Consider the following 18422-nt stretch of genomic DNA (forward strand, 5'->3'; position numbering starts at 1 on the left):
AACCCTAAAATGTCAAGTATGCACAAAAAAGGCTATACGCCATTCGCGCTGATAGTCTTTTTTTCGTGCGTTACATAGTCTTTTTTTCGTGCGTTACATTTTTGGGGTTGTGCGTGCCATCCGGTCTGCCGCGTGCGCCTTGACTAAAGGCTAAAAGTTGTGTCGTCGCGTCGTACTCTGACCCCGAGACTAGTAAGGGGAAATTGTGTTGTAAACGCAATCTGCAGTCTGCGGCGATTGCTCATTAGTTCATATCATTGATTTCCTAGAAATGAAAATGATGCAATTAGTGTTTCACTTCTTCAGTGTTTTCTTTTAATCAAGGTTTGTATGAATGATTGTGCATCAAAGCAGATGGACAACAAACCGGGCAAACCAGTCTTCGATACCGTCCGTGTAGGAACAATAACAATTCTTTCGACTTTTTGATCGTCTCTGCAGCGTCCCCCACCCATCACCTCTCTCTGTTTATTCATCAGCAGAACAGACACCAATTGTCGTCGCCTTTTACATTGGTAATTGACCAAATCCAGCAGAAATTTGTATTTGTTTACTTTCAAGTTTCATGACTTAAACTTGTTTTTGTAAATTTGTTGTTTTTGTCCGCCCCCGCCCCACCTCATCAGTTGCTTGTAAACCTGCATCCTTCCATCCTCCTCTCTGGTCTGATCTATGTCTGTCAGTGTCAGGAATATTGGGTATTTTAAGCATACATGCAATTGTCATTTCTCACGTCAGGTACATATATACAATGGGCAGTCCAGTAGACGTCATACGTGAGAATGAAATAAGCCCACGTTATTGACGTTCACGTTGATGTTTTTGCTCGCCTAATGTGCAGCTAAACCTCGCTAATATCTCAAACAAATGATTTGTGTTCAAGTGATACTTCAATTTTCTCTAGAATATTCAAGATGACATGTAGTATCTATGTTTATTGATTAAAACTTGTTAGTATTGCCTTTATAGATTGTTGTGACTCGCACAACCAACATTGACAATGAGTAAACGAGTCAGCACAACAGCTACTGCCAGATTGAAGCAAGATTACATGAGAATAAAGAAAGATCCGGTGCCTTATGTTACAGCTTCGCCACTCTCATCAAATATACTTGAATGGTAAGCAAAGTCATGCCACAAATTGATACATGGAGTTTAAAGGCAGTGGACACTATTGGTAATTGTCAAAGACTAGCCGTCACAGTTGGTGTATCTCAACATATGCATAAAATAACAAACCTGTGAAAATATGAGCTCAATTGGTCATCAAACTTGTGAGATAATAATGAAAGAAAAAAACACCCTTGTATTATAACACAAAGATGTGTGCGTTTAGATGGTTGATTTCAAGACCTCAAGTTCTAAATCTGAGGTCTCGAAATCAAAGTTGTAGAAAATTACTTCTTTCTTGAAAACTATGGCACTTCAGAGGGAGCCGTTTCTCACAATGTTTTATACTACCAAACTCTCCCTATTACCCGTTACCAAGCAAGGTTTGTTTTTTTATGCTAATAATTATTTTGAGTAATTACCAATGGTGTCCACTGCCTTTAATCTCTATCAGCACTCCTCCATGAGTTCAAATCATATAAAAATTACATAAAAGACAACTTTTAACATTTGGCTTGCAGGTAGACTAAACCATAATACAGTGACAGATTCTCAACTAATATCTTCTTAGCAGAATAAGTTTCTAGAAACACTTTTGTTATGAAATGCCATTGTAACTTATCACTACCACATCCCATATCCAACCAGGCCTGGAGTCTAGTTGAATGTAGAATACCGATAGACTAAATGTTTCCGATATACACAAGCTTGCATGTTGACTAAATGTTTCTGATATCCACAAGCTTGCATGTAAAAACAAATTTATCTTTAAGCAAACTTGATTCATAATTTAGAATAGGTGATTAAACAGGATTTGATATGGGCTGTAGGTTCATATAAGACTATTGTTACTATGACTCCCGTCCTCTACTTACATCTCTCCACACTGGCTCTCCGTAAAAGAAAGAAGTCTCTTCAAAGTACTTTTGTTTGTTTTTAAAGCCTTCCATGACCAGACGCCATTTTATATATCAAGGATTGCTTTACATTTCATAACTCATTCCTAGGACCTGAAGCAAATCTGGCAATCGCACATTCACTGTAACTGCATCCACAGAATGGAACAACATCCCTTCTTTCATTAAAGCCACTAAATCCACAGACCAATTAAAAAAACTTCTGAAAACACATCTTTTCCCTGTTTAAGCTTCTCTCTTTTTCTCATTCTTTTCAAACATTGTGTTTGTAGCTCTTTCAGTAAGATTTTGTTGTTTATTGTGCATTTTCAGTTTTTGTAAGCGCTGTGTTATAGTTTTCTAAGGGGAGTGTTTCTAAATACCTGTTATTATTCTTATTCTTATTATGGATCATCCAATTAAAATCAAGGACTTGAGTTTGCTTAAAGATGCTGAATGGCAGTCACTGAAGCATACTGAATGATGCATTGTACATAGCTGATAGTGCTTTATGAAGACATAGACAAATTCCCGGTATTGTGATTTGTTCATCTTAGTGTTAAATAATTGATGATGATATTCCAGGCATTATGTGGTAAGAGGACCAGAGGGAACACCTTATGAAGGAGGGCTTTATCATGGCAAACTAGTCTTCCCAAGAGAATTCCCATTTAAACCTCCAAGTATCTACATGATAACACCCAATGGAAGATTCAAGTGTAACACAAGGTTAGTAAATTATTCACCAAATTAACAATCCTGCAGTTTCACATATGCCAAGATTCCTCAATGTCTCCAATTGTCGGTTTTCCTGTCATTGTATTTAAATAGTTCATCAGTGCCACAGATTTTCACTGCAGAACTTAACCAAGGTTGAGAACATTATCTCTCCCAACAGTAGTGACTCCCATTCTATTGTAATTAAGCACAGCTGGTGCTGCTACAGTTTACCGATCTCTTTGGAGCACTTTGTGCAATGGCTCTACTATCTATATAGCATGTGTATGGAATGTGTGTTCATCAAAATGACACTGTGGTATATTAGGGTATGGGTTGGCGTTAGAAACATGCTGATAGATCACGCACAAGAACTATTGCTTATTGTTATTGATTTAATACATCATCAGGGAACACTGGATTGGGTGTGGTTTCAATCTGACAGATTCAATCTGAGAAGAAAACCTGTACATGTTGATAATTTATAGCCTAAGCTCCGCCCTCTTGCCTATTTACCAATCACAACCAATTGCACAACCAAAAGTCTGCCACTATAAAGTCTGACATGCGTGCGCATATGCTTGGTGTGCTGTTAATTGACTGAGCTGAAGGTGTGGTCCATAAACAGCAGCCAGCCACCAGTCAAGGTCATTACCTCACAGTGATGTACCAGATTATCACACTATTATTCCCATTACCGTAACTTTTGGCTTATCCAATGTGTAAACCGCAATGCCCCCCAAAATAAAAAATAAGATCTAGGTGTCGGCATATAAACTGTCCGGCATATAAACCGCAGTCACAAGCGCACCAAGAGAGAGGCTGTGCGTATTTGCAGTCCTTTGTGGCGATGTGCAGTGACTGGCAGTGTCGTCACATCAGTCATTGTACTTTGCCACAAAGTGTGAATTTAGTGCAATCAAGTATGTATTAAAGTTAACACTATAGATTGCTGTAATTGTCCACTTCTTTTTTATTGGTATCACAGTCTTTTAGTATAAAGTCTCTGCTGGGCGGTTTATATTCAAACCAAACCAGTTTTTCGCTCAATGACGCTACCGCTACAATCAGCATCAAATATACACTCAAAAATCTGCCTACCAATATCACTTCATGCAACTTTATTGAATTTGTTTATCTTGATACAGGTTATGTTTGTCAATAAGTGACTTTCATCCAGATACATGGAACCCAGCATGGTCTGTGTCTACTATTCTTACTGGACTCCTAAGCTTCATGGTAGAAAAGAATCCTACATTGGGTAGCATAGAAACATCAGATTACACAGTAAGTCACAAGGATTTATCCCTCACATTGGGCAGTATAATGAATGATTTTTTAGAAACTTTAAGAATATCGCCAATATCGATGTTGGTTTTGAAATTATCGAAATATCGTTACAGAATGATTTTTGTTTTTCAAAGAAGGTATCTTCTAGAAGACGTTATTTTCAAAACACCTTCGCGTCTTTTCCCATGGATTTCTCACAATCTCACAGCAGTCAGTTTAGTTTGGGTTGATGCAGTTAATCTTTGAGGTTTTTTTTTTTTTACTTCAAATTAAGTTTTCGCTCAACGCATATACTTTGTTTACATCCTCATGTCTAGTCATAGTGGTCTCTCTTTTCAGCGCTTAAGCAGGACAATGTTCTTGAAGCTTTTATGTGCTGTGTGAATATTTATGACGTAGGCCTGATGTTTCTTCAGTGCTGCCATCACAGAGCGGTATTCATCACCTTGATCCCATGGTTATTCTAGTACTTTATTAGTAGGAGATGAATGAACTGAGTGTTGCCGTGGCCGCGTGTGGGTGCGAAGCTGTAGGGGAAATTCCCTTGGCCAGAAATCACCATGCCATCAACTCACTCTGTGCTGTCAACTCACCATCAACACCTCCAATAATACATTTTAAAATCCACTAAAGAGTCTAGAACTGTAAAGTATTAGCCAAAAGAGAATTTGTATTAGTTTTAGGTTGAAAAATTCAGTTTTTTTATCGTGGAAAAATTATTTCCAAGCGGTAAAGCCGTCGACCGCCATCTTGCTTTTTTCACAGAGCTTGTGCATCAAGGACAATAAAGGGCGCTTTCCTGCATTTGGAAATGTCTTCTTCTTCTTCCGTGAAAGTACAGTCCACCATCTGGTGTATTACGTACTGTGGTTGTTGTGTGCATGCGAGGGTGTGGATATATACAGTGCAGGTGGGTGAACAGTGAACGTGCGGCTAAAAAACAGCTCAGGCTGACCTAGCGGAGCTGGACTGACTGTACACCCTGCTTAAAACTAGCAAGAGTTGTACAGTTGATAAGGTCTACCGGGAGATTGTTCCATATCCTAATGCTATTGGGAAAAAATGACTGTGTGTAGACCCCTGTCCTGGTGAATGGTATCATGTATTTGTAAGAATGACCCCTCAGAGAAACGGTGCATGGAGCTAGAAATGTGTGTGGGACGTCAACCAGGTTGTTCACAATCTTATACATCATAACTGCCTTGGCCTGTGCACGCCGTTCTTGAAGTGTGGTCCACTGAAGTTGGTTGATCATGGCAGTTACACTACTTGTTGTTCGGTAGTCTCCAAGCACAAAGCGTGCATAGCGCCGCTGCACCATTTCTAACTTGTGGGTGTAGCTAGCTGTCTGGGGGTCCCATATGATGCTGGAGTACTCTACAATAGGGCGCACTAGGGTCTTGTAGCACAGCTCCTTTGTTTTCCTGGGACACTGGTGTATGTTGCGCTGCAGAAAAGCCCTTATGGAATTTGCTTTGTTGGTGATGCTGTTGATGTGATTATTCCAGCTTAGGGTTTTGTGAATGTTCACCCCAAGATATTTTGCAGAGTCGACTTCTTCCAGAGTGTGGTTGTGAATTGTGTATGTTTGCTTGATGAACTTCCTGGTGACATGGATAACCTGGCACTTCTTTGGGTGGAACTCCATTTTCCAGTCACTCTCCCATTGCTGAAGGTGGTCTAGGTCCTGCTGCAATATAGATGCATCCTCCTCTGTCTTGATGTTACGATACAGGATACAGTCATCTGCAAATAATCTGGCTGTTGTGCCCTGTGAGACACAGTCAGGAAGGTCATTTATAAACAGCAGGAACAGCAATGGTCCAAGAACACTTCCTTGTGGCACTCCAGATAGGACTGGTGCAGGGATTGAAGTAGCTCTATCTAAGATGACTTGTTGAGTGCGGTTTTCTAGGAAATTGCTGACCCACTGACTTATGTTGCCATCAATTCCATAGTAATTGAGCTTGTGTAGCAACCATTGATGCGGCACCTTGTTAAAGGCTTTTGAAAAATCTAATAGGATGACATCTATTTGGCCTTTGGCATCAATGGAACTAGCAAGATCTTGGATGGTCAACAGTAGTTGTGTTTCACATGAGCGTCAGTTTCTAAATCCAAACTGAGCATTGGTGAGAATGTGGTTTCTGTCGCAGTGGTTCAGGATCTGGCTGCATAGCACATGCTCCAGCATCTTACAGGTTATGGAAGTCAGTGACACAGGTCTGTAGTTCTCTGGCTTATTTCTCTCTCCCTTTTTGAAGATGGGGGTGACGTTGGCTTCCTTCCATTCCTCCGGTAAGACACCTTGATTGATAGAAGCTTGGAAGAATAAAGCAAGCACTGGAGCAAGTTCCTTTGACAACTCCTTCAATACCCTGGATGGTATACCATCTGGACCAGCTGCTTTATGGATGTTAAGACCATCAAGTAACTTTTTAACTCCTTCGGATGACACAGTAAAAGAACCCATGGAGGGAAATGGACTTGGGCCTTTGTTTTTAATGGTTGCCTTGTCTATGCCTTGTTGAAAACTGAGGAGAACTGTTCATTCAGTATATTTGCTTTTGTCAAACTGTCCGAGTACGTAACTCCATTTCTTGCCTTTAGTGGAGAGACACCAGAATTGTCACATTTTTGGCTTTTGATGAAACCCCAGAATCGTTTTGGGTTAGTTGTCGACTCAGGGCTGATGATGTTGTTGAGGTACTCACTGTACGCATGTTTCAGCACATGAGCACAATGTTTCCATATACTGGACATCATTGTTGGTTGGTCGATGCTGCCTACAATGAGGGTCTTGTCTTTGGCCATGGTGAACTTCGCAAAGACACATTCAGCACTAGAATCAATTTTCACACGGTCGTAGATAAAGCCCTTTTTGATGGCAAGAAGAACTCCACCATAACCGTCACTGCGGTCCTTACGAATGACGTCATATGCTGAAGGGAATATTTCTGTGTTGTGGATACTGCTGTTCAGCCAAGTTTCAGTACCAATGATGATGGTAAGATCAGCGGAATCAATCAAATTGGCTATTTCTTCCTGCTTGTTCTTTGAACTTTGGAAGTTAACACTCTCATATTGTTACCAGCCTTATTGCTATGAGTGTGGGATTTATTTACTGGTGATGAACACGACAATGGAGGTCCAGGACTTAAACTTTCGCTACAGACAGAAGTATCGGTGGTGGCTGAAACATTACTATCACTATCTAGATGGGAAAATGAGTTCTCAGTATCAACAACGAATGACTCGAACAGGCTAGTTGAAAAATTTGGCATGCCACAGTTCACACAGTGCCAGGAGACATTGTTGAGCGACATGTAGACTAGAGTGGACATATGCATGCAGTCAGCATGGTACCATTGTTGGCAGTCGTCACAAGCAACCCCCCGTTGCTTCCATGTTACAGCACGGCTGCAAATTTGGCATGGGTATTTCGGGGTCCGTGGACCAGGATTCAGTTCGACATCAGAAGCGTTAACTAACAGTAGTAAACTGAGGTAAAAAATAGTGTGTTTTTTCTCATCACTAAGACGGGAGACAGAGCCGAGTTTCCTTGAAAGAGCCACGACGATGATCCCATCTTTAAGATTTTCATGAGGAGTGACTTTAGGGCGGGCTATACTGTAGTACACTATGGGGTGCTCTTGAATAAATTTATATTCAAGCTGAGATTTGTAAACAATGCTGACTAAGGTAAGGCAAAGAAATATGCACCTGGGGCCTTGGGCAGTGACATCATGGCCAACAAATATAAGAGGGCCCAAGACGTAATGATCAGTACCGCGTAGTTAATTATGTACTGTGCTTCGTGTAAATTGATCGTTGACGGCTTGGTAAAAACTAAACCACACCCAGCCATCTGCATTGGTCGCGTTGATGGCAAGTTGACGAACACAAGCAAGTTGACTGCAAATATTTGCGTATGATGATTGTGAACGCATTGGAGTAAAAATAGCGGCACCAGATTTGTAGAGATTGCAACTGACTCCAATCGATTGAGGTACAAATATGATTCAATTACACCAGGGCCCAATTTCATAGAGCTGCTTAAGCACAAAGTTTCGCTTAAGCAGAAACATCCTTGCTTAGTAAAATCAGATTACCAGCCAAGACTCCACTCAATTGTTATGCTAAGTAAACAACAGCTAAATACCAGTCACAAGCAATGTATATGGCATGAAATTTTTGCCAGTAACATGTGAAAAATAAGCGAGCTATTTTCGTGCTTAAGCAATTTTTTCGCTTAAGCAGCTCTATTAAGCGAGCTATTTTCGTGCTTAAGCAATTTTGTTGCTTAAGCAGCTTTATGAAATTGGCCCCTGAGCCAGTGATGTAAACACTAAAATGTAACGTGTTCTGTTTCATTGAATATGGATGTTAATTCAGTGATTTTCATATCTAGGATTTGAGGCATTGCATGGTGAGGTATCAATGTATATTTGGTTTGCGGTAACACCATGTGTGTATCTACTTGCCTGGTAGAGTTTGTTCTTAGAGAACTGTCTTGCTTAGGTCTACTACTGCGGAGTAGATGGTTCGGGTGTTCGGGAGACTTCTCAGTTCTGAAAAGAGCTGTCCTGCTTGTTAACTATTACCTGGACGGATGGTGTAGAAATAGGCTGGGACTACTACTTTACCTTATAGGATCGTAATTAACTGTACTACCGCAGAGTCAGTTCTTGGGTTAGTCTCAACGTTTTGACTAGCTTGGTTTAGTCATCGTTGTTGGTTGATGGGTTCAAGAGTATCATAATAGAAATGGAACGGACTAACCATTACGATGAACTGTAAAACGGGTCGCCATGTTTGCACATATCTCTATTATCGTGTACCAACTACACGTTCACATAATATGATGCAAAGTATAGGATGCGTACTTAGTGCATATTACAACAGAAGCAGCTCATAAAATATAGTTAATAATAATACAAATAATATCAAAGTCTTATATATATGTAGCGCACATATCTACCAAACAAGGTACTCAAGGCGCTGAGTATACAAACTTTCAGAAAGATATGTTATTGCAGTGATAAATTCTGAGACCCAATCAGCACCTTCTGAGGGTTTACAAGATTCACAACTTAACAATCATTGTTTGTAGTTGTTTTGCATTAATAAACTGCTCACAAAAAGTAAGGAAACTTTTTTCAATCCAGTATATTTGTTATTATTTAATACTCTCTTTGTATATGGTATATATATCATTGCAAAGCTGAACTGTTCCTCTTTAAAATGATACCACAATTGCAATGATTACATGTTGCTGGACTTGACCACGTTAATGAGAATGAGACAAAGTCACAAATCAAATGTGCCAAAATTAGCAATTTTGTGTTACTGTATGAACAATCAAATTGACACTGTAACTCAAACAACATGACAACTCACTGATCTTAATCCACTTTATTGAGACAAGAATTTTGGTATAGAGCAAGACACTACAACTTACTGATCTTAATACACTTTATTGATACAAAAAGTTCAGTAACGAGTTGGATGATCTGAAGGCGTTGATGACAGCCTGGCACCTTCTTCTCATGCTGCACACAAGTATTGTGATGCGCTGATGATGAGGGATGGCGTTCCATTCTTCATTAAGGAACCTGGTTAGGTCAGTCACAGTTGATGTGTTGGTGTTTCTGGCACGGACAGCGAGTCCAAGCTGGTCCCACAGATGTTCCATGGGATTCAGGTCTGGACTGTTAGCGGTCCAATCCATCCGGTTCACCCCAACATTTTTCAGGTAGTCAGTCACCAGTCGGGCTTGATGGGGGCGAGCGTTGTCATCTTGAAAGATGGCATTTGGTCCAAAGTCTGCAAGTATGGGACTGCATTCGGCTGTAGAATATCGTCTTGCAAATACCCATCAAACAGGTGTTTTGCATGAGATGAGGGTTAATTATTGTGTCCGATGAGCTCATTGGTGCAAATCATCGTGTAAACCATTAATGGTTCTGAAAAGCTTGATCGGTTTGATTATTGAACATTACCTATTGACCATTCACAGACAACGGTAATTTTGGCACATTTGATTTGTGACTTTGCCTCATTGTTATGCATGTAGCCAAGTTCAGCAACATTTAATCATTGCAAATGTGGTATCATTTTAAAGAGGAACAGTTCAGCTTTGCAATGATATATACCATATACAAAGAGAGTATTAAATAATAACAAATATACTGGATTGAAAAAAGTTTCCTTACTTTTTGTGAGCAGTTTATATTGATTTTATCATTTTGTGCATTCTAGAAAAGACAGTTGAGTGTCCAGAGTGGCCCATTTAACCTGAACAACCAAACATTCTGTGAGTTGTTTCCGGATATTGCTGAGGTATGCTTGTTATGTTCTTTTAACATTTTTATCTAAAGATTTTTACATGTTAAAGTATCCGTGTGGAATAGCCATCTGTCACAAACAGTAATGGTTTTATTAATAAAATGAATGTTATAAATGTTACATAATGAGTGATATTTACCAATCATTTTAACATTTTAGGACCTCAATTGCAATTTGTACTTTGCAATTCTATTTTCTTGTCCTGTCTGTCATGTCTGTACACTCTTCTCGGTATGTGCCAAACCAACATTCATATCTTTCATGCTTAAAAGCAGTGGACACTATTCCTATTTACTCAAAATAACTATAAGCATAAAACCTTACTAGGTAACGAGTAATGGGGAGAGGTTGATAGTATAAACAAAATAGTGAGAAACGGCTGCCTCTGAAGTGATGTAGTTTTCGACAAAGAAGTAATTTTCAACGAATTTGATTTTGAGACCTCAGAATTAGATTTTGAGGTCTTAAAATCAAGCATCTGGAAGCACACAACTTCGTGTGAAAAGGGGTGTTTTTTCTTTCATAGTTATCTCAAATTTACACAGGTTTGTTATTTTATGCATTAGGTTGAGATACACCAAGGTTTTTGACAGTTACCATTAGTGTCCAGTGTCTTTAAAGTATTCTCTACCACTATCGTGGAACACAAACCACACCTTTCCCTCACCTGAAATTATTTACAGAACATCAAAATAATATCTGGATCTGGTTAAGTGTTATTGATTTTACTTTCCTTCAACGTGTTAGCTAGCGAGCCGTGCACGCCGTGTTAGCACGGCCAGTTGGGCTGAAAACACGGGCAAAAATTTGATGCACGGCTTGGGTGAAGCCGTGCTGTCTAATAATTTCAGTGAAAATTACTGAACTTCTTTTATTAATTTGTTGTTGTTGAACAGTTTAAAAACAGCAGTGAGTAAAATTAGATTTGGTTTTACCAGATTTCCTTCTTCTTTTTGAATCAAAATTTCAACGACGCAACCATAAAACAATCGCTCGAAGTTGCCTCAAAAACGCTGACCACATTGCGACCACACAAAACACAACGCACAAACTACACATTACACAACGAACGCACGTGCAAATTACATGTACACACAACGCAAGCGAAACACGCAAACAGTCAGTCGTCGTCATCGACCGTCATCAGCAGGCAGCATGAACTCCATGCACGCGTGGTATGATAGAGGCAAATTCACACGCGTTTTCGTTCAGATTATTTTAGGTACCAATCTCATCTCCAAGATCCTACAAACCATCGCGCACTGGATTTTTTTACTATGACGTCAGTATCGGTAACTGAGTGGCATACATTCTGCAGTTGCTTTGTAGATTGGTTCCGCAGTTTTTCCCAACTCGACGGCGGCAAACATGACGATCTTTTTTCCTTCTAGAAATTCAAGGGCACATCGTGTGTTCGTTGTAGAGTTTGTTTGAAACATCGAGACTTTTTTGGATTTCAATGTTTGCATCTCTTGGGTGTTAATGCAGTTGACAAAACGATGTTATTTTCCGCTCAAAAGGTTTAAAAACTGGTTCATGTTTCTTTACAAACCTCAAGTCGGTTTTGCTGTAGACCCAGTTTCAACAATTAAACAACCTATAAAACTTAAACGTTATGAAACCTAAACAAATACTAAGGAAAATATTAATTACCATGATCAGTCAGTTTAAATTAAGCAAACAATTATGGTACATGTAAATCACTCTTGGCATTATGATTGGTTGCAAATACTTGTGTGAATCATTATTTTACATTAACTAATTGATTTGTTTAAAATAAATACAAAAACTATTAACGGCTTCTTGACCTTAGGCCTATAGTTCTTAAATCGAATGGACAAGAATGGATAGAAAATTTACATTAGTAAATGATAACTTTTAATTTCTTCAATACCTCTTCCTTTTTTTTTAGTCTTTAAGCAAAAATTTGTATCAAGAGTAACACATGCCCAAAAATATTTTGTTGACAGCAAACTTGTACTGAATTATTTGTTTCGCTTTTGAATCATTTCAGGCTAAATGGGTCCAAGCTCCATGGTCCAAGTAACTGCTTTGAACTTGCCTAATATTGACCCAGAAACATTTTATAGAGTTAAATAATGTATAGTGGACGTCGATCACGTTTACAATTTTCGAGTTGAAAACAAAACAAAAATTAAACCAATATAGTTTACTTGTAACAGAAATAGGTACCACAAATGCATCAGAAACCACCAGAAAGCACCTACAGTAGCCAGAGCTTCCAGCCGTCGATTTCACAAAGAGTTAGGACTCGTCTTATCACGAGTTAGGACGAGTAACTCGTCATAAGTTAGGATTAATCTTAAGGTCTGCATGCTACAGTGCAGGGTTGGGACTCGTCCTAAGTCCTAAGATTAGTCTTAAGTTAGGAAGAGTTTTGTGAAATCGACATCTGGGCCCTTAAGGGGGGGGGGAGGGGGGTGAGACAGACTTGGCGCTGCGCGCTCGTGTTGTGTGCTACGCACACAATGTTTCTATTTTTTGTAGTGATTTTAGGTTGCACTCCCACTTTTTCATTTTGCACTCCCACTTTCCAAATTCCTGGCTAAGACACTGCTTTCCTTTCACAAGGTGCGTGTGGTGGCACACTAACCCTAGAACACTATACAATGTACTGCTTGCTAAAAGTAAGCTATTAAGCATTGTTCAGTCCAAGTTATTTTGGAAGTAGAAGATTTTTCCAGCTTGACATGACACGTAGTAAAGTCGGACATCTTTATTAGGGCTGATTTATTTTCTGTATCGCACACTTATGCCTTAAGGGTAAATACCACCTGACTGTATTTTTGATGCAGCTCAAAGACAAAACCCAAGTTGCCCATAGAGCTTGTGTTTATAGGGACTTTACTGTGGAGCTTGATCTTTAAAGGCACTGTACACGTTTGGTAATTGTCAAAGACCAGTGCTCTCACTTGGTGTATCCCATCATAGGCATTAAACAACAAGCCTGTGAAAATTTGGGCTCAATCGGTCATTGAAGTTGAAAGAAAAAACACCCTTGTTGGACGAATTTATGTGCTTTCAGATAGGATTTAAAAGACTTGTAGCTAGAAGTATTATATTATTTTAGTGAGAAATTACCTCTTTCTCATGAACTACATTACTTCAGAGGGAGTCGTTTCCCACAATGTTTGATGCTATCAACAGCTCTCCAATGCTCGTTACCAAGTCAGTTTTTAAGTTAATATTTGTTTTGAGTAATTACCAAACGTGTACCTTCCCTTTGAGGGTGAGTTTTATATACCTGATGAAATGAAATTGTTATTATATTACTTTTTGATCCTGATTGATCAACAGGAAGTAAGAGCAACCATTCGACGGAGAGAAGAGGAAATCAGAGCCAGTACAGAATCCTCCTCAATACCTGGTCATTCATCAAGGCAAGCAAACACTGTAGATGGTCAACTACCACTAGGTCATCAAGGACCACAAGGCATTGTAGGAAGCACACTAGCCAATGTACTGGTTATTGTTGGCTTTGCTGCATTTGCATATACTGTCAAGTATGTATTGAAGAGCATAGCACATACCCAGGAATGAGGTACACATCAGACTGTAAGCTTGTCCTAGTTATTGGTTTGTACAGACATTGAACTTGACAGAGATTACCGGGGAAATGAGAGAAGCCTTTGTGTCCCTGGTTGTTTCCTTTTTGCCTTTGAAAGGTTTTTTCCATCAATTGACCCAATTCAACTATTTTCATCATCACAATAATCTTGGTTGCACTATTTTAGGAGTCAATGCCCCTTTGTCTTATACATTGTAGTGCACATTTTAGTTGACTCGACATTGATTCACCTACCATACTTTTACCTGCAGTTTGGCACTCGAAATGGCAAGCATAACGACAGAAGTCGTGTCACATTAGGGTAAGGGGTCAACAGACTTTCTGATAGTCATATGGGTGTGCCATTTTATTGAAAAGAATTCTTGGTCTGGGCAACTATTTGCCATTCATAGGGGTCCACATTGGTAGCTGTGACTGTTGCTATAGTGCAGCCTATGCAACATCCTGAATAACCCGGTGATTGAGATTTTGTTGTAACTGCCGTGTAATCTACAATGCATGTGGTTGAGTCTGACCTTTTTCTCTTGCAGAAATTTTGCAGGGAAAATATTTTCCTATAGGTTTATAAAATGGGGTAGCAGAGATACATGTATGGGTGATGTCAGCATTTTGTTTTTTGGGCTTTTTATTCAAACTACCGAACCTTGACAACTTTACCCAAGATGATTTCAGATGAAGGTATATGTACATGCTACAATCACGTCTTAGAAAACTGCTTAACTAGTGTGAAAGCACTCACTTATAAGAACTGTGTCTTTAGTGTTTGTTGGGGTTTTGGTGTGATTTTTTTGTACACTCAACAAAGGTTGGTTTATATGAAGCCTGGTGCTGCATGGGTAAAAGGTTAGGAGTAGGTTTTAGAGTTCTGCTTATGGAAGTTTTTTTGTTTTTTTTGCATACGTACATTTTTTTATTTGTTGGAAAATGCATTTCTTTTTTAGTAATTATAGTATTAGTTCTACGCTTACACCGATTTGTGATGAGATGTGCACTATGAACTGTGGGGGTAAACCCACAGACATTAGTGAGATTGAACCATTGACCTGCACCATTCTAGAGCAGTGTCTGGCATGTTACTCGGGTGGGATTCGAACCCACGACCCTTGCAATTCTAAAGCAGTGTCAACCTAGGTAGTCTAGTTGGTAAGACACTGCTCTAGTACTGAGTATACAGTGCTAACACACATCGGTGTATGGGTAAAAACCAAAATTAAGATCCAAGAGTGCTTGATGAAAGGCTACATGCAGTTGTGTTATGAATATAATAATACTCATCGTTGTTCACTTTTGCCTTGTAATAAATACAAATGTTAACAGAATGATAAACATGAACATGAAGATAGGAATTGCTTTCCAGGAGTTCATACTACAGTACCACTCATACTGATAAAGTTTGTTTCTTCTTTCTATAACTATTGGCACTACACGTTTACAAAAGAGCAGAAAGCTTGGACTTTTGGCATGTATAATAATAATGCATGTTAAGAAGGTAACCTTCTTCTGTATCAACTTTTGGTATGAAGGAATGAGAGACATCTCAAAACTTAATCAGCTGTTACTTTTGTAATTTTAAGTGCTTTCTATTATTAACAACAGGCCTGATAAGGAAAATGTAAATTTCAAGGGGCAGAAAGAGAATGGCATGGGGCATGTAATGCTAGGAGTCCACTGGGCCAGCGCCAGTTGGTGCCAGTTCGGGCCAAAGATTATGTGATTGGCGCGAAGTGGCTCGCTGTGGCGCCGAATTAATGTCCGCTCAGCATGTGTCACCAAGTCCTGCGATGCCACCCTGCTTTTATTGGCGGCAAGTGGCGCCGAATGGCGGGCAACCAGGTGGCATTTGGCTCAAAGTAGTCACCAATCGGGTGCCGTTTGGCTCGCGCCATTGCACATTTGGCGCGCTTTGGCGGGCTATCTGCCTCTGTTGGAAATATTTGGCATAGTGGCGCAAACAAGGTGCCAATTGGCGCGCGGCATTACATTCCAGTGGATTCCAATAGGCGGATTGTTTGCGCCAAAGGGCGATATGTTCGCGCCATTTGGTGCCACTTGGCGGACACTTGGCGCTGATTGCTCGATGCAAGTGGCACGACGAAAATTTCAAACATTTTGAAATTTTCTTGCTGCCACATTCAAATTTGGTGCCGTTACGGGCCACCACGAGCCAGTTGGGAGGCAGTTTGAGCCACTACACGCCACTGGGCACCTAATTGGCGACACTAGGCGCCACAGTTAATTGCATTGGCGCAAACTGGCACCAACTGGCGCTGGCCCAGTGGACTCCTAGCATAAGCAAATGTCTCTGTTGCCCCTTTGGCATGGAAGGAAATAATACCGTTGCCTGTTGGGAAATGTCCTCTCTTTTTGTAAACGGGTGGACTTATAAAACGTCATACTTACATGTGCATGCATGTATATCTTTACAACAAAATTCTAATTGAAAACAAGCCTTATTTTCAGCTACAAGCTGGAACTTTTTTTTAGGAGAGATACAGACTTCAGGAAAGAAAATGATGTGTAGAATCATTGACCAATTAACAGTTTCATATTTTCAGTTTCTCACAATTTGGATCCTTTTAGCCCCCTTATTTCAAAAGTATTGTTAAAGGCAGTGGACACTATTGGTACTTACTCAAAATAGTTATTAGCATAAAACCTTTCTTGGTGACGAGTAATAGGGAGAGGTTAATGGTATAAAACATTGTGAGAAATGGCTCCCTCTGAAGTGCCATAGTTTTTGAGAAAGAAGTAATTTTCCACGAACTTAGTTTCGAGACCTCAGATTTAGAACTTGAGGTCTCGAAATCAACCATCTAAACGCACACAACTTCGTGTGACAAGGGTTATTTTTCTTTCATTATTATCTCACAACTTCGATGACCGATTGAGCTCGAATTTTCACAGGTTTGTTATTTTATGCATATGTTGAGATACACCAACTGTGAAGGCTAGTCTTTGACTATTACCAATAGTGTCCACTGCCTTTAATTAAGAATAGTCTAATATGAAATACAATACATGTAATGTTCACTGGCTGTATTAATGCTGGATGACATAATATAGTTTTAATATCCTCTCAAGTCAGGTATTTAAATGTGGAGAGGGCAGGGCCATTTTCATTTTGCTTTTTTGGTTACGAAAATCTGAAAGTCTATGTGTAACTTCTGAAAGGAAACCAAGGCCAAAACTGGGCCAACATAGGAAAAAGCTTCCAGGCCAGCCCTCTTAAAGATGCTATGTTAGATTTTTTGCCAAATTTGACCCCAACATTTTGATTTAAAATTCCATAGATATCTTGATGGGGGTCGAGAAAGTTACAAGCTTTCATTTAAGCCATTGCTCGAAAAAGTCCGCCAATCTTTAGTAGCAGTGGAATAAAGTGCTCAAAATTAGTTTTTGTTGGGATCCCGACAATATATCACGTGACCATTTCTCATGTGTTTTGTAAGAAACGTTTTAAATTTTTGTCATGGTTCCTGACCATAAAAGGTAAAAGTTAAACTTTTTTTCGTTAGAGTGAAATACCATTCACTCAAAAAAATCTATTTTTTAATGTTTGGGGCAAAAAATCTGACATGCTACGTTTTTGTCATTTCAAAGATGTTTTTATTTTTAGTATGTTTTTTTTTCTTATTATATTCTAATCGATCGATGGAATGATTTTCTGTTAGGCACATAAATAAGAAAGAATGTTTCAAAGGTTATCTTAGGTCACGGTGATTATAATTTATGACATGATTTTTCTATATTTTTAATTGTTTAAACTAAGTACATGTAGTTATCCTGTTAATGTATAGACAAACTTTAAGGGAATAAAAATGTATATGAATGTACTGATTGCATTGTTCCGTGGTAATATAATTCCTATGGATAGCTTGACAGTGCCAAGACATGGGAACTCATCAATTTTAAAATCCAAACAATAGTATTAATTACCATCCCACGCAGGGATGTGATTTCTCCGTTTTTATCTGAAAATCTAGGTTTTTGTTTAAACCCTCACCCAAATTTACAAGAAAATGGAGATAAAACCATATTGAACACCCCAGAGGGCAAAGTAGAGCTTTCAAAACCCAAGATAAATGTATGTTAGCAGCCGTCGATTTCACTAAACTCTTCCTTACTTAGGATTAATCCTTGGACATTAGGACGAATTGAACCCATCCTTACTCAGGACGAGTTACTCGTCCTAACTGAGTTGGGATGAATCCTATCATTTTGTGAAATCGACTGCAGACTTCGTACCTGCAAGCAAGCTTTCACATGTCATAGTTCAGGTTTTTTCTCAAAAGCCTATCACATCCCTACAGGAGGCATATTTGGGATAATTGTTGTTACATGGTTCTCATTAATACTTGTACCATTATTCAATTCACTTGGTACATTTCTGCCAAAAAGATGCATTAAAAAGCAAAGTTTGTTCGTTTTATAATACTAATTTCTTACCATTATGACAAAGAGGAACACCACTA

At 39.2% G+C, this 18422-nt stretch overlaps 1 protein-coding gene across 1 annotated transcript; it reads left to right on the forward strand.

Moving 5' to 3' along the window:
* Positions 1-203: 203 nt before the first annotated feature.
* Positions 204-17817, forward strand: LOC139950600 (ubiquitin-conjugating enzyme E2 J2-like). Its single transcript, XM_071949357.1, has 6 exons — positions 204-515; positions 970-1119; positions 2592-2735; positions 3872-4010; positions 10275-10355; positions 13680-17817. The coding sequence occupies exons 2-6, from the start codon at positions 1001-1003 to the stop codon at positions 13920-13922; spliced, it is 726 nt and encodes a 241-aa protein (XP_071805458.1). The 5' UTR covers positions 204-515; positions 970-1000; the 3' UTR covers positions 13923-17817.
* The last annotated feature ends 605 nt before the right edge of the window (positions 17818-18422 follow it).

Source organism: Asterias amurensis, chromosome 18 (genome assembly GCF_032118995.1).
Source record: "Asterias amurensis chromosome 18, ASM3211899v1".
Taxonomy (NCBI): domain Eukaryota; kingdom Metazoa; phylum Echinodermata; class Asteroidea; order Forcipulatida; family Asteriidae; genus Asterias; species Asterias amurensis.